This window comes from Macaca nemestrina, chromosome 16 (genome assembly GCF_043159975.1).
Source record: "Macaca nemestrina isolate mMacNem1 chromosome 16, mMacNem.hap1, whole genome shotgun sequence".
NCBI classification, from domain to species: Eukaryota; Metazoa; Chordata; class Mammalia; order Primates; family Cercopithecidae; genus Macaca; species Macaca nemestrina.
In genome coordinates this window covers 13,873,213-13,887,945 of record NC_092140.1, presented here as the reverse complement: position 1 = coordinate 13,887,945, position 14,733 = coordinate 13,873,213, and the positions used below count along the sequence as shown (strand labels likewise).

Below are 14,733 nucleotides of genomic sequence, written 5' to 3'. Positions count from 1 at the left end.
ACAAAATGTGACCTATCCGTACAAGAGAATATACTTTGGCAGTAAAAAAGAATAAGGATGGATAGGTACTACAACATGAATGAATCTTGAAACATACTAAGTGAAAGAAGGCAGTCAGAGAAGACTACTTATTGCGTGGTTCCATTTATACATTCGAGAATAAGCAAATCTATAGAGGCAGAAAGTAGAATAGTGGTTGCCTAGGTCTGGGAGGGTTGGGGAAATGGGAGTAACTTGCTAAGAAGTATGCGGTTTCTTTTCGGGGTGATACATACCTTTTTTGTTGTTGTTTTTCAGGCAGTCTTGCTTTGTCACCTAGCCTAGAATGCAGTGGTGCAATCATAGTTTACTGCAGCCCCAAACTCCTGGGCTCAAGTGATCCTCCCACTGCAGCCTCCCAAGCAGCTGAGACTACAGGTGTGTGCCACCACACCTGGCTTATGTTCTAAAATTGACTGTGGTAATGGCTGTCCAACTCTATGAATACACTAACAGCCACTGAATTGTACACATAGGTAAATTGTATGTCATATGAACTTTATCTCATTAAAGCTGTTATCAAAATCACAAACCTAAAAATAATTTTCACCAAAATTATTTCTCACAAATAACAACTACAGTGACATTTCAGTTATTAACTAGAATCGTTTTTAACTTTTTATTGTGGAAATATTCAAACATATACAAATGTAAAGAGAGTAGTGTAAAGAACTCCCATATACACATCAATCAGCTCCAAAACTTGTCAATGTTTTAGGGTAACTTTTCCCCTCACATTTTAGTACAAAAATTTCAAGCATTAGAAAAGTTGGAAGATTGTACAGTAGAAACCCATATACGCACCTCCTACATTCTCCCATTAATGTTTACTCTGGGTGACTTAATCTGTATCTGACCATCCGTTCATCCCTCTCTCCATCCATCGATTTGCTTCGTATTAATATATCCATTTCAAAGTAAATTGCAGACAGCAGTACACTTCCCCTTAAGTACTCCTGCATGCATATAGGTGACTGGAGTTCAATATTTGTGCTTTTGAGGTGAAATTTATATACAATGAAATGCACAAATTTAAAGTATATGTTCTATGAATTCTGACAAATGTATAGGTTTGTATGACTCAAAGCCATTATTCTAACATCTTTAAAAATATTTTTAATTGATTGGAGATCTTCAAAACAAATTCTTTTCATAGATTTATTGTATTTTAGTGTTGGAGTTTTTTGGTAAGGTTCTCTCCTTTTCAATTATATCTCTGAAGGGCAGAATTACCAATTATGTATTATAAGTTACCCATCTATACACATCCTCAGCCTTCTTAGTCTTTTGAATGAAAGCCAATTTAGCATTTCACTATAAACCTGTGTTTTAATGTATGTTTCATGATTAACATATCAAAAACTTTGCTCTGCCAAAATCTACATTTTCAGAGTAAACAGGGTGCCTGGCATGTAACGCTTTGTAAGATGAATCAGCACATACAGTTTTAAGCCAGTTAACATACAGTATACTCAATATAGTTGTAGGTTTTCTTTTTTTCAAAAACAGACGAACCAAGTTTTCTTTTTCATGTGGAAAAAATAATGGGATAGAAAACTCAACACTCACCTTGCTTGATGAAACACACGACCAGGTTATAATAATCAGTGAGAATTCATTTGCCTTTTTTTCAATGCACTCACTACAACAGTCTCTGCGATCATTATTACAGTGAAATTTTATAGATTTAAGAGAAAAATTCAATATAATTGACTAGTGATGATCTTCTATGTCATAAGCAATGCTGTTTTTAAATACAAATTGATGAAAAGTTATATGAAAAAGGCGATCCTTAAATAGAATAAATTCATTCCGTTTTTTATTTTAAACCAAACTTGATCTTGACATTTTCAGTAAGATTTTCATAGAGATGCTCCTGGGGCCTTCTGCTCAAAATTTGGACAACTTCATGCCCGTGACATGACATCATTTTACACATTAGATAAAATGAAAATCGGATGAGATGGACAAATTCAGAAGGGATAGAATTTACTGACGTGTTTGAATACGTGGCATGGCAATTGCCTTTCGCAGGATGAAAATATTCATTGTACTTTTCTTTAATCACAAATGTTGTGGATCTCCCTGGAGTCTAGAAAGTCTTTCCTATTTCTTAATTACCAAATCTTGGGTTGCACGTAGCTTTCTCGTTGTTCCTGTTGCCCCCAGGGCTGTCTCTGCCATTTCCTCTGAAAACAACTATACATTAACATTCAAGGTTTGAGTCGGGGGCTGAGAGGCGAAGGGAAAGGTGATAATTCAGATGTTATGAAACTGTGATAATGCTATTATTTAAGGCACTTATTTGGGTATGTTTATACTTTGTAGTTTTATAAATAAGCCCAAGGGGCTCCTCTTGGTTGTCACAGTCCCCCTTGAATCTCGTATCCTGTCTGTCTCATCCTATCCGACAGTAGAATTGATGCCGCTCTAATCCCTGGAAGTTTGGAACTAATGAACTGACTGCTGAGCTGCCGCCACGGAGCTTGGTCCCAAACTATACTGTACTTCACACTCGATTTATTCTCCAGATGGCGAGACTGTGCCGCCCTGCCGCGAGGGACCACCTCTTCCACTGGAGTGTAAAAGTGGACGGATGTTGTTTTCTTTGCAGATTTGATCATTCTGAGCTAGAAACTTGCGAGGATGATTAGTTATTAGCTTTAATGGGTGCCAATTGAACCAACTGCACGCATATTTTCTCCTTTAATTTCAGAGTCTGCAGGTTTTGGTGATGGTTGATTTCTCCGCTTTCTTACGTCACCAGAGCGTGTCTCTTCCCCAGGTGATAGGAATCCAGTCTCTGAAATCATAGCACGCCTTGGTTCCTGGCCCAGACAGAGTCACATAATACGGTGGCTTATGGATAAGGACAAGTTTATTAGCCACTGGTCCACTGCACTGAGCAGCATGGCACGAAATATCGATTGAATGCGGCAACTTTGGGAACACCATTTTTTAGAATGGGGGCCTGCAAAGATTGTCATCTGTGCCAACTTCCTCTATGACCTGGGCAGAGTCCACCTCTGGAATCAGACATGATCCGGAACACACTATGGTACTTAGTCTCTTCAAAGGTCCAATGTAACTGTTGATAAAGGCCTTAATTCCATTATTCAGTCATCTCCAGCTTGTCAGATCTTGGGGGACAAGTTCATTCCACAGTGAGAGTGGCTCACCAAGGTTGCCCTGTAGCATTAACATATTTAGAACGCAGTCCCTCTGAAACCTCATTTTAAGCAACCTGTATTGCTCCCAGAATATAAAAGCCCCCATAAAAGCTCTTTTTGGGGTGGCCTCTTTTACCTTAATTTCCTTTTTCTCCTTTCTCCCGGAAGCACTTACCTCCCAATAATTGTAGGGGATCACCCTGAGAGCCCTTCTGAGAGCCGGCTCAGCCAGACGGCCTGTTGCTAATCCACCTAAGATGGATATTGGAGGGATGGTCAGAGCCAACCAGGAGCCAAAGAAAGAGAGAAAAAAAGAAGGAAAGTGTGAAGCGTGAAGGACGAGGTGGTGGAGATGAGAGAGAGCTGAGCGCGCTGTTAGCAAGAAGTACAGTGTGTATTGCAGAGAGAGGGAACAAGTGAGAGAATAAAATGAACAGAATTTGTTTCTTTTCACAACTGGGTGGACTGTGACTCTCTCGAACTGAACGCCCAGAACTAAACTTAATTGTTCTTAGAAACTGCCTTCCTCCCAACCCAACAGATGGCATGGGCGTGTTTGCTAGCACAGTCACATATTTCACCCTGAAAATACCAAAAAGAAAAAAAAAATTCAACATGTTCGTTGGTTGGGATAAATTCACTGAAGTTGTTGAGTGTTTTGGGATATATACCAGAGGGATGCACACTTGGTTTATGTAAATTGTAACAAGCAACAGCCTGTTAATAAGGGTGTTGTATGGCAATATACCTCAAAAGCCATCCTCTCTTTTTGGAAAGGTACAGAATGATGAAGTGGAAAGAGCTTGGTTTTCATTCTGAGCCAAAATTTTTTAAATGCTGAGTATTCACTGCTCATTATTATAATATGAAAAGTACTAATCAGATTATGCCTAAAATTGGAATTAGGTACTTCATTTGCAGCCAATTTCACAAGGGCCGAATTTTGCTAAGTAAACTGGAATGTGCTGAAACCATGGCAATCTGACTTTAGATAAAAATCGCAAACAGGTTTAGAACATAAGCTTTGAACAAACAGTCCCTTCAAATCCAAGTGAAGCCAAACAGCTTCGAGATCAGATTTTGTTTGACACCAACCAACATTAACAATTTAGGAAGTTGATGTTGCCAGGTATCCCGCATCCTTGAGCACACATGCAAATTAGATGATGGAGAAGATGACTCAAATAACTTAAGCTTTAAAATGCAGTATGGCCTAAAAAATCGAGTGAGTTCCCTTCAGTTTTCCATTCATATTGTCCCAGTAGACTCTTTGCAAGGCTGACTTAGCTATTTAAAAGGGAACCTGAAAGTTATGTTGCCAAACTCCAGCAATTTCGTTTTTTTGTAGCTGCATAGGCTGCACAGAGCAGAACATGCTTTAGATTGTCCACAGCCATGGATCTAAATGTGCCTTCGAAAAAGCTGGAAGAGTTTTTTAGTTTGCTTGTTTTCATTTTTGAGATGAAGTCTTGCTCTGTGTCCTATGCTGGAGAGCAGAAGTGCAGTCTCGGCTCACGGCAACCTCTACCTCTTGAGTTCAAGTGATTCTCCTGCCTCGGCCTCCCGAGTAGCTGGAACTACAGTCACGTGCCACCACGCCCGGCTAATTTTTGTATTTTTAGTAGAGAGGGGGTTTCACCATGTTGGCCAAGCCGGTCTCGAACTCTTGACCTCAGGTGATCCGTCCCCTCAGCCTCCCAAAGTGCTGGGATTACAGGTGTGAGCCACCGTGCCAGGCCAGAACTCAAGTATTTCTCCCAGCAGCTCTAGACGGCTTTAGAGCCAAGATACTGAGCTAACTTCTGCCCTTCACCTTCAAGATTTTCGTATTTAGGGCCAGGCGCCATGGCTCACACCTGTAATTCTAGCACTTTGGGAGGCCGAGTCGGGTGGATCACCTGATATCAGGAATTCGAGGTCAGCCTGGCGAACACAGTGAAACCCCGTCTCTACTAAAAATACAAAACTTAGCTGAGTGTGGTGGTGGGTGCCTGTAGTCTCAGCTACTTGGGAGGCTGAGGCAGGAGAATCACTTGAACTCCGGAGGCAGAGATTGCAGTGAGCCGAGATCACGCCACTGCACTCCAGCCTGGGTGACAGAGTGAGACTCTATCTCAAAAAAAAAAAGGAAAAAAAAAAAAGAGTGCCTGGTAGAGCAAGTGGGCGAGTTTTATATCTATGGAATAAAACAAAGGTATGATGTGGAACCAAGCCATTGTTGGCTACATCATCTCTGACTTTAGCTAGTCTGAGCTCTCTGTTGCTTTTGTCTAAGCTTGGCCTAATTATTGGCAGCTGAAGCTCGGTAAATCAGGACTTCACAGAGCTGTCCTAAACTGTCTTAGGTACTCTTTCCATCTGACCTGACAACTCTAAGCTACCGTTTCCTCACATTGTTTAACTCAGACCACATTTGGAAGCCTTCCTTGCGCCTCCCCACTCATACACCCACATCTGTCTGGTTTAAATCTACTGTCCTGGGTTGTCTTGTTGCTTGGACTTAAGACTCAATATTGGCTTAAATGATTCTTTTTTGTCTCTACTTTGGTTTGCTATTTTTCTAGATCAGGATTGCTTTTCAAATGGCTGTGTATTGTGGAGACTTTTTTTTAAACTACATTCATCAGCAGTGAGAAGCTTTAAAGTTTTATTAGTATCATAAAAACCCTTCCCAAATGAAACTACTTTTGATAAGTGTTCATTCTGACAATGAGAATTTGTTGAGGGCTGTTGGCAAGTTGGAGGAGTTTGCTTTTGAAACTGAAATTGGCAGGAAGTAATGACCTCAAGTGCTTTCTTTCTCTTGACTCCAGCCCTCACCCTTTCCATGCACTTCTTTCTCTCCCCAACCCCACCTTCATCACCCCCAAGCTGAAACCAATAAATAACATACTTGGTTTCATATAGTTTTTCTGGGGACAGTTCAAATACTGAAGCAGACTTTCAGCCTTTCAGCTTTTCTGAACTGTGGAGCAGAGCCTGTCAAGTCAAAGAAAAAAATGTATTTGTCAAGCTCTTCATGAAGGGATTCCTTGCCTTCCACCTGAAGAAGTGGGAGCTTTTTTTGTAGTACGCATTGTCAGATTCCTGTGAGCATCTTCTTAATTGAATGTCAAGATTCAACTCAGTTGCAATAAAATAGTGAGTAAAAAAAAAAGCATGCTGCATGTGGAAAAAGAAAAATCCTTATTTTTTCCCTAATGTGAAGAAGCTGACAGACGAGACGGCCACAATCTAGATGTTAGCCAATTTCTTATGTTTATTAAATGAGAAAGTGCAGGTAAAGAACATAGAACCATGCTTAGCACTTAGTTAATGCTCAATCAGTGAAAAATTACCCATTAACCATTTTCCCCTTCCAAATGGGAAGTAATACTAATGAGAAAGACGACGCTCCCACTGTGGCATTGCAGTGCGTCTCGGCTATGTTACAGCTGTGGCGAATGAAGCCTAGAAATCAACTGCTCACCTTTCAGACTGGATGACTTCTTTCAAATATTACTTGTTTGGTGGACAGGAAATGTGTAGATAGAGTAATGGTGCTCAGACTCTGAATCCACGTAACAGTTTCATAAACCATTTGATGGTGCTCCCCTCAGTGATAAAAATAACAATAAACTTTTTATTGACACTTATAGAATGAAGCTCGACTGAGAATTGTAAAAACTCTTGAAGACTTTGATCTGGGCCCTACTGAAAAATGTGTGAGAGTCAACTCAGTTTCCAGCGGTCTGGCAGAAGAAGATCTAGAGACCCTTTTGCAATCCCGGGTCCTTCCTTCCAGCCTGATGCTACCAAAGGTGGAAAGTCCTGAAGAAATCCAGTGGGTGAGTAGCTAATGCTTTGCTTTAAGATTCAGGAGAGGCCGGGCGCTGTGGCTCACGCCTGGAATCCCAGCACTTTGGGAGGCCGAGGCAGGCGGATCACGAGGTCAGGATATCGAGACCATCCTGGCTAACATGGTGAAACCCCGTCTCTACTAAAAACACAAAAAATTAGCTGGGCGTGGTGGCGGGCGCCTGTAGTCCCAGCTACTCGGGAGGCTGAGGCAGGAGAATGGCGTAAACCCGGGAGGCGGAGCTTGCAGTGAGCCGAGATCGCGCCACTGCACTCCAGCCTGGGCCACAGAGCGAGACTCTGTCTCAAAAAGACTCAAGAGCAGCTAAGGAGGAGTGGCAAGAAGAAGGGATCTGGGTGCCACAGGTTTGGAAAATGCACACACAGAGCAGAGAGGAAGGGATTTGAGAAAAAGCAGTAAGCGCAAGAATCCGTTTCTTTCACCCAAGGAAAACTCGTCTTTGCCCAAATGCACTTTTGAAATGATGCTTCGCTTCCTAATTGGATGTGTGGTTTGGCCAGAACAAGCTCCTCAGTAGCCCTCCTAGAGTAATCCCTGGAAACTAGGTTGCCCGAGAATGTCATCCCTTTCTCCACCCTGCCCGGCCTTGAGCCAAGGCCTCCACCTGGAAGAGCAGTGACGTAAGTGGCCCTTACTGAGATTCATCTGAAATCATCCCAGGCAGGGAGGGCACATTTGCTGCATATGAAAAAATGAACCCAAAGAAGGGGAGGAAAAGGTCACTCTTTAGGGCAACTGGAGGAATGAACAGGAAGCTTTTAACTAGTGGTTTTAATTAGCACTGATATTATTTCCTGAGCAGTTCTCTAGTGCATCCTTTTTAAATTGCTGACAGGTGTGTTTGTGTTTCATGACAGACTTTTCAGCCAATAAAAACCTGAAATGTAAAGTGGTTGGCATGTCAAATTACTTAAGAAAACTTTTGAAATGGGCCTAATTACACGATGATTGTTTTAATTGACAAAGGGTGGAGGGGCTAGATTTTATTTGAGCGTCGCTATTCTTCTGCAGATCTCCACTGAATAAAATAACATTGCACTGGGTCATTCTGGGGCAGAGAATGTGTCATTCTGGGGCCTGTGAGGTGTGAAAACTGGAAGCATTTGTGGTCGGGGCGAGTGGTCAGTGGTGGTTTCGTGGAAGGCACCTCTAGTATTACCTCTGAGGCTATGGCTGCCACCACAGCAATAGCCTGAGTTGTCATAGCACCTACGAAACTGCTCACCTGCTGAATGCACCCAGTGTGTCAGGTCTGTGCTGCCCAGTGCCACAGCCACTATGACATGTGGCTTCTGAGCATTGAAACGTGGCCAGCACAAATTGAGATGTGCTGGAAGTGCAAAATACACACTCGATTTTGAAGACTCGGGACTCACCGAGAGGACAAAAAGAGAATGTAAACTATCTCCATAATTTTTATATTGATTACACATTGAAATAACATTTGGGATCTGTTGGGTTGAATGCAAGACACTGTTAAAATTAAATTCACCTGTTTCAGTTTACCCTCTTAATGTAGCTACGAGAAAATTTAAAATTACATATGTAGCTGCTGCTATACAGTTTCTTTTGGACAGCTCTGTGTTGGATCCTTCCCGAAGACCCGTATTCAAGGACCAGTATTTATTGACTAAGCTGGAGTTCTTCTCTCCAGGGTTACCCTCAGAAGCTGGGAGATACTAGTTAGAGTATGTTAATATCCTGAAGGGCCCTGAGCCCATTCAGATATGTCTTAAGTTGATTGAAATGGACTCTGAAGTCACTGTTCCCTTTTGGTTTCATAGTTAATGCCTATTTATCACCGTTATTACCCTTAATTTCAGACGGGGGAGGGGGAGACCCAGCCAGCCTTCAGCTATGGCTTCTGTTCGCTGTTTTAAATCCTTGGAAGTGAGATACACACAGAAATTTAAATAGGACTTCTAGTTAACAGAAGTCCTTTTGGCTGTTTATTTTTTCCTCTCCGTTTGTATTTATGTGAAGCATAAAACCCAGAGCCTGATGCACAACTGAAAGATGGGCTTACTTGTTTTCTTTTGTGTGAGAATCTCTTGCTCGCCTTTTGTCGCTAGTGTGGGTTCTTGTTTGACTGGCACGGCTTATTGGACTATAACAAGCGTAACCCTGCCTCCTTTGTCATGGGACAATTCTCCCACAAATCCCGAACAGTGTGCATTCTTCCAACACACTATTGGGTGTGCACTGGAATTGAAAGAATTGCTGAGCCCTGCTACTTCATCTCCTCCCCAATCTCTTTGTGATTTCTCCCCCTTCTTCTCCTCCCCCTACCCCAGTCCCCTCCACCTCGCTGAAATGAACACTTTACCAGGCCGGAAACATTTAATCGTCTCCTTTTGAAAAAATTAATTGAAACTTCTCCACTAGTTACCTTTTGTGTTAGTACTTAATGCAATTTTTTAAGAAAGAGCGGGAGGAGGAGGAGGAGGATGGGCCAGAATATTTAATTTTTAAATGCCCCTATTGGCTTAAAAACAAAAGGCATTAGGGGTGTTCTCACTAAGAACAGGGAATATATTGTAAAGCGTTGACTTGGTTTTAAAGTCCATGATTTTTGTAGTTATAACTGTCATCACAAAGAACGGGGCAAGTCACTTCACAAGTTTTCTTTTTTTCATGAAAAAAAAGTCCCTACTACATTTTTAACACCAAAACCACTAATACCGTGCTACCACTTTCTAGCATAAATGAGAAATACATTATGTTTTATTTTCATCTACATCAAATCCTATACATTTTATCCCCTTAAATTGTCGCCCTCTGCTCCTTCTTGCTATTTTGGTTGAGTTATTCCTTCCCTTGAAAAGTTACTAAGGAGGTGATGATGATGTCCTTTGAAGGGGGGGCAGTGGGAGCAACTGGGAATAATTCTTCATTACTGAAAGCTGTGATTTATTTTAGCCTAATTGTAAAGTTACTGCAAATTGCTCAAAAGCTTTTTAAAGATCCCAGTGATTAGATTTTTTAGGGGGGTGGTGCACCGGCAAGGAGGGGGCAGCTAGAAGGGGAAATAACACCTCTAATCCCGCTTCTGGTAAATAGGCTGCCAGCTTTTCAAATGAGTTTCCTTTCTATTAGTCAGAATATTATGCTAAGCCTTAAGCATTAGTTTTTTTATGTTACCATAGCAGCCTTATTCCTGCAGGGTGGTGACCTGTGATGATTACAGTACAAAGCTTATAGGGTCTTGAAACCCCCTTTGAAGATGAAAAGTCTTTGATGGTTTATATTTATGCAAATCTCTTAGATATGATTTACCCAACTGAGACTGAATGGAGAGATGATTAAAATTCCCTTTTCCTTTGATATCTATTAATGGCTGAATATTTCTTAAATTTAAAATGGATATCTATGTTTTCATCTTTATTTACAAAAATATCTTTATCATACCTGTATTTCTTTTCCATCTCCCCACATCTTATTAGATCTAGAGAGACGTAATAGATTTACAATTTAGAGTGTGTTTTTCCCTCTTTTTGAAGAGGGGGAGGAATCTGGGCAAGAGCTTTTGTATGTTTCCAGATGATAGATTTTGGAATTTGGGCTACCCCACTGGCAGCACAGAGCTAGCTGTGAACTGGTCTCATGGAAAAAATTGGCGAGCTTTGGTCTTCAAAGAATTAAACTTCCTTTTTAAGGTCTTCCTAGGTAAGCTAAAAAATTATGAAGAAAAACCTTCTGAACAAAGGGTAATGGTGCTATAATGAATAATATGGAAGGAAGGCTGCTGAACAGTTACACTGATGTCAGTGCTGGGCACGAAACAAAAGCAGAATGGCAGGTAGAGGAAGACTTCATTGTTTTAAGGGCCTACCATTTGCATTTAACGAAGCGAGGGCAAGAGGCCTTCAGTAAATACGTTTTCAGGGAAAGCGTTTATACTCTCTGCTTCCAGTTCTAACTCCTAGGCCTCAAGGTGCTCCTTTGGGAGAAAAAAATTGTAACGCTTGGGATTTTACTATTTAGTTTAGTGGGAACTTCATTACCTTTTTCTTTGGTCTTCTTCTTTTTTAAAAAAATTCTTTTGTGTGGACGAAAGGGGCTTGGATATTACTTCCTCAGGTCAAAGACTTAAATACTACTTCTGTGTCTACATTTCCGTGATTGTACATTTTTTCCCCACTAATCACCTATGACACTTCTGATTTTAGTTTGCAGACAAATTTTCATTCCACTTAAAAGGCCGAAAACTTGAACAACCAATGAATTTAATCCCTTTTGTGGAAACTGCAATGGGTTTGCTCAATTTTAAGGTAAGAAAGCCATAATATGGTTAATAACATCTTCTTAAAATGTGTTTCTAGAAAGATTTATAAGCAAAGGAAACGTTGAACACCATTTGTTATCTGCAATAGTCCGAAAACCAAGTTACCAGCATCTTAGAAAACAATGAAATCGGTTAAGTAGAAGGAAAAGCTTCCCAGTCCAAAATATTTAAATGAAGCATTTATATATTCCTAGTAACAATTTTAATTAATCACTGTGTAATTATATGCCTTGAATTATTGCATTTATAGACTAAATGTACATAAAAATTTATTTTGTCACTCTTATGAATTAACTTTGAAATGTTCTTTTCTATCAATTGTCTTTTCACTGGGAAATTTTCTGCCCTGTCTGTAGCAACATTATCAGTAATGGCTAGCAGAGAAGATTATTGTTTGTAAGTTCATGCACACAAATAATTTGCAGTACATTTTTTCAATTTGCCATATTAGAACATCGAATACCTTCTAATATACATGCGGGAATATTAGCTGAGCCAAGTGTTTTCAACCGCTGTGTGGTTGCACTAAACTACCTGCCTTAACAAATTCAGAGCTAGCTCGTCTTTTCTCGTTTATCAGGGGGCATTTATATTATTTTCCAAAATATGCCTCTCATTCCACCTGACCTGCAAACATCAATCTAGCACCCCCTTTCAGAGTTCCTGGACTCCCAACCCCCACCCCAGCCCCCACAGAAGGCAGGAGCAAAGAAATAACTAAAAACAACAGAAAAAAACATAGTCGAACTATACTGGAGAGAGAACGTGTGAGCGGCAACTCTGAGGCCTTGGGATGTGTGGAAGGGGGTCGAGTGCAAATGTTTGGGGAGCTGCTTCAAGACTCGTGAACTGCTTGTTTACACAACTAACCATAAATTCTTCCAGCCAGCCCCAGAATCCTGAGAATATAATCAAAAGCATATCCCTTAGATGCAACCAGATTCATCCAGTGATTTAATTTTTAAGCACTGCTTCACTATTTTATTCCATAATGTACTTAGAAGCACTTAGAATGTCTGAAATTAATCAACAGTGTCTCCACCGGTTCCTCGTTTCTTTCCCACCCACATATATTAGCAGGTTATATCTCCACCTTTCAAGATTCATGGTTATGTCTATGACAAATGGTATTTGCCTTGACTTTCATATATAAATGTCGAAGTTGCTTTATGAACACATCTTGGATGACTTGTTGCATTTTTATTTTCCCCTCTGGAGTTGCAGGTTTTTGTACTGTCTTTAATCCTGAGACCATGTGCTTGATCCTAATGCAAATAATTCAATTAGTTTGATTTTAAAATTCCTTCCTTCTCCCCTGTGGTTTTATGAGAGTCTCTTAAAGCAAAAACAAATTCTGGAAAGATATAAATAACTTCTAGCGCAAGCAAAATGAGTTAACTCAAAGTTTCTCCAAAAATGAGATGGACTACAATTTGGACATTATAACTATATTAATATAATCCATTAAACAAAGCAAATTTATACAATATACTTATCTTGGATGATATTAAATACCTTTTGAAAGGGGTAAATTTGGGCTGCGTTTTTAGGACTGCCTTCAGCCAAATTGTGTTAAGAGTCAGGTCGTCCTGTTACTAAAAGGCACCATGCCTCTTCCCTCTGACGCACGCGTTTTCGTGAGACTTGGTTCTCTTCTGCTCTTTTACAGGCAGTGTGTGAAGAAACCCTAAAGATCGGGCCTCAAGTAGGTCTGTTTCTAGATGCAGTCGTTTTTGGAGGAGAAGACTTTCGAGCCAGCATAGGTGTCAAAGACCTCTCTCTCTCTCTTTTTCTGTGTGTGTGTATATGTGTGTATATATTTTTTCTTTGCCCCTTGACATTTACATAACAATGTATATTTGCCAACCGTGACAATGGTTTTTCATGACAATGGAATGGACACTACTTCCTGATAATTTAGAGGTCCTCATAGCTGCCCTGCTTCTAGAACACTACATGGTTACTTCTGTTCATTTACAGAAGACACGAGCAATAGAAAGCCCCAGGCATGCTCAAGAATATATGGCATCTCCTTTGCTCCTAATAAATATATTATGTGAACAGCCTCACCGTTGCTTCAGTATTTTGTTTTCACATCCGTCCGTGGGCTGTCTAGATTTCTAATGCAAATTTAAGGCGATTTCACATTTGCCTTAATGAATTGTTTTCCGCAGAATATGCGGTATATAAATATTATTTTAAATGGATCTTAAATTTTTCTTACAATATGTTTCCGAACTCTTAGTATTAAATGTGCTGATTTTCACTGATTCTCACCATCCCTCGTGTGCTGCACTTGAGGGGTCTGTGTGTGTGACTGGAGACCGTGAAGCATTTAGAAAAGAGGCCGAGGCCACAGAAACCAGCCCCAGTGACCTGAAGACAGGCACTTTCCCTGAGCAGGGAGTGGCATACTCCAAATATAAACAGGGACACTTCCCTCCCCTCAGGGTGAAAACACTGAATTTATTTGAATACGAGTCTTTCCAGGAGACTTGTGTATCCAACGGTTCAGCGGGCTACAGAAGGCATATCGACGCTTTCCAGCCCTCCCAAAACAAGTGCCCTCCCGTCTCCCCAAGTTCTGCATCCAGACAGACCCTGAAGCTGAAGCATTTGGCTCAGAACTTCAGTTTGGACAGGGCATGGCAACCACAGCACACACAGTTCTGTGCTTGCTGTGAAACACGAACCATTGCCCTGCATAGCTGCTGGGCCACCTTTTGTGGTGCTGTCTTTGGACTGGCACTTTTTAAGCATTGATAAGAAGGAAAAAAATATATCAGGAGTCCCTTGTGACCCTGACCCAGCCTCCCAGAATGGGGAAGGGGCCTTCTCTTAATGCAGGTAGAAGTAATTCTATTGAAAGGTGCCTTGTCAGTTAAACAGACACATACGAGATTTAACTTGGCCTCCACATATCCCTGTCTTCATTTATATTTGAATAATTATTTTGCAGAGGAGCAATTCCCAGGGAGGTATAGATATCTGTACAAACTGAGGTTTTGTAATAAATATCTGGGTGCGGTTTCCAAAGTTAAAGCCTCCTTTTTCTGTTAACATCCCATTTTCAGGTGCAACAAGTAGTAAAGAAACCCTGGATATTCTCTACGCCCGGCAAAAGATTGTTGTCATAGCGAAAGCCTTTGGTCTCCAAGCCATAGATCTGGTGTACATTGACTTTCGAGATGGAGCTGGGCTTCTTAGACAGTCACGAGAAGGAGCTGCAATGGGCTTCACTGGTATGATTCCTGTCTTAGAAAGCAGTGTCTAAATTAGCAAGCATTCCAGAAAAATAGAAACTTGACCCAAAAACACTTCTAATCTCATCAGATATCTTGTTCCGCTATTTGAAATATGAACAAGCCACACAGGGGAAG

At 40.8% G+C, this 14,733-nt stretch overlaps 1 protein-coding gene and 1 long non-coding RNA gene across 8 annotated transcripts in view; one reads left to right on the top strand and one right to left on the bottom strand.

Moving 5' to 3' along the window:
• LOC139359058 (uncharacterized) overlaps positions 1 to 14,733 on the bottom strand; it is a 126,075-nt gene that overhangs the window by 18,306 nt on the left and 93,036 nt on the right. The gene's annotated exons all lie outside the window — the stretch shown is intronic.
• The window catches only part of LOC105477862 (citramalyl-CoA lyase), a 313,469-nt gene that overhangs the window by 238,435 nt on the left and 60,301 nt on the right, over positions 1 to 14,733 (top strand). For 5 of the 6 annotated variants that reach the window (XR_011614622.1, XM_071081078.1, XM_011734742.3 and 2 more), the window contains exons 3-6: positions 6,848 to 7,036; positions 11,238 to 11,339; positions 13,023 to 13,149; positions 14,428 to 14,595. Coding sequence is in view for 5 of the 6 variants with exons in the window: in XM_071081078.1 (XP_070937179.1) it covers positions 6,848 to 7,036; positions 11,238 to 11,339; positions 13,023 to 13,149; positions 14,428 to 14,595 (586 nt within the window). In the remaining variant the exon portion in view is untranslated. The remainder of the gene's footprint in view (positions 1 to 6,847; positions 7,037 to 11,237; positions 11,340 to 13,022; positions 13,150 to 14,427; positions 14,596 to 14,733) is intronic. The other variant, XM_011734752.3, reaches the window with a different exon arrangement.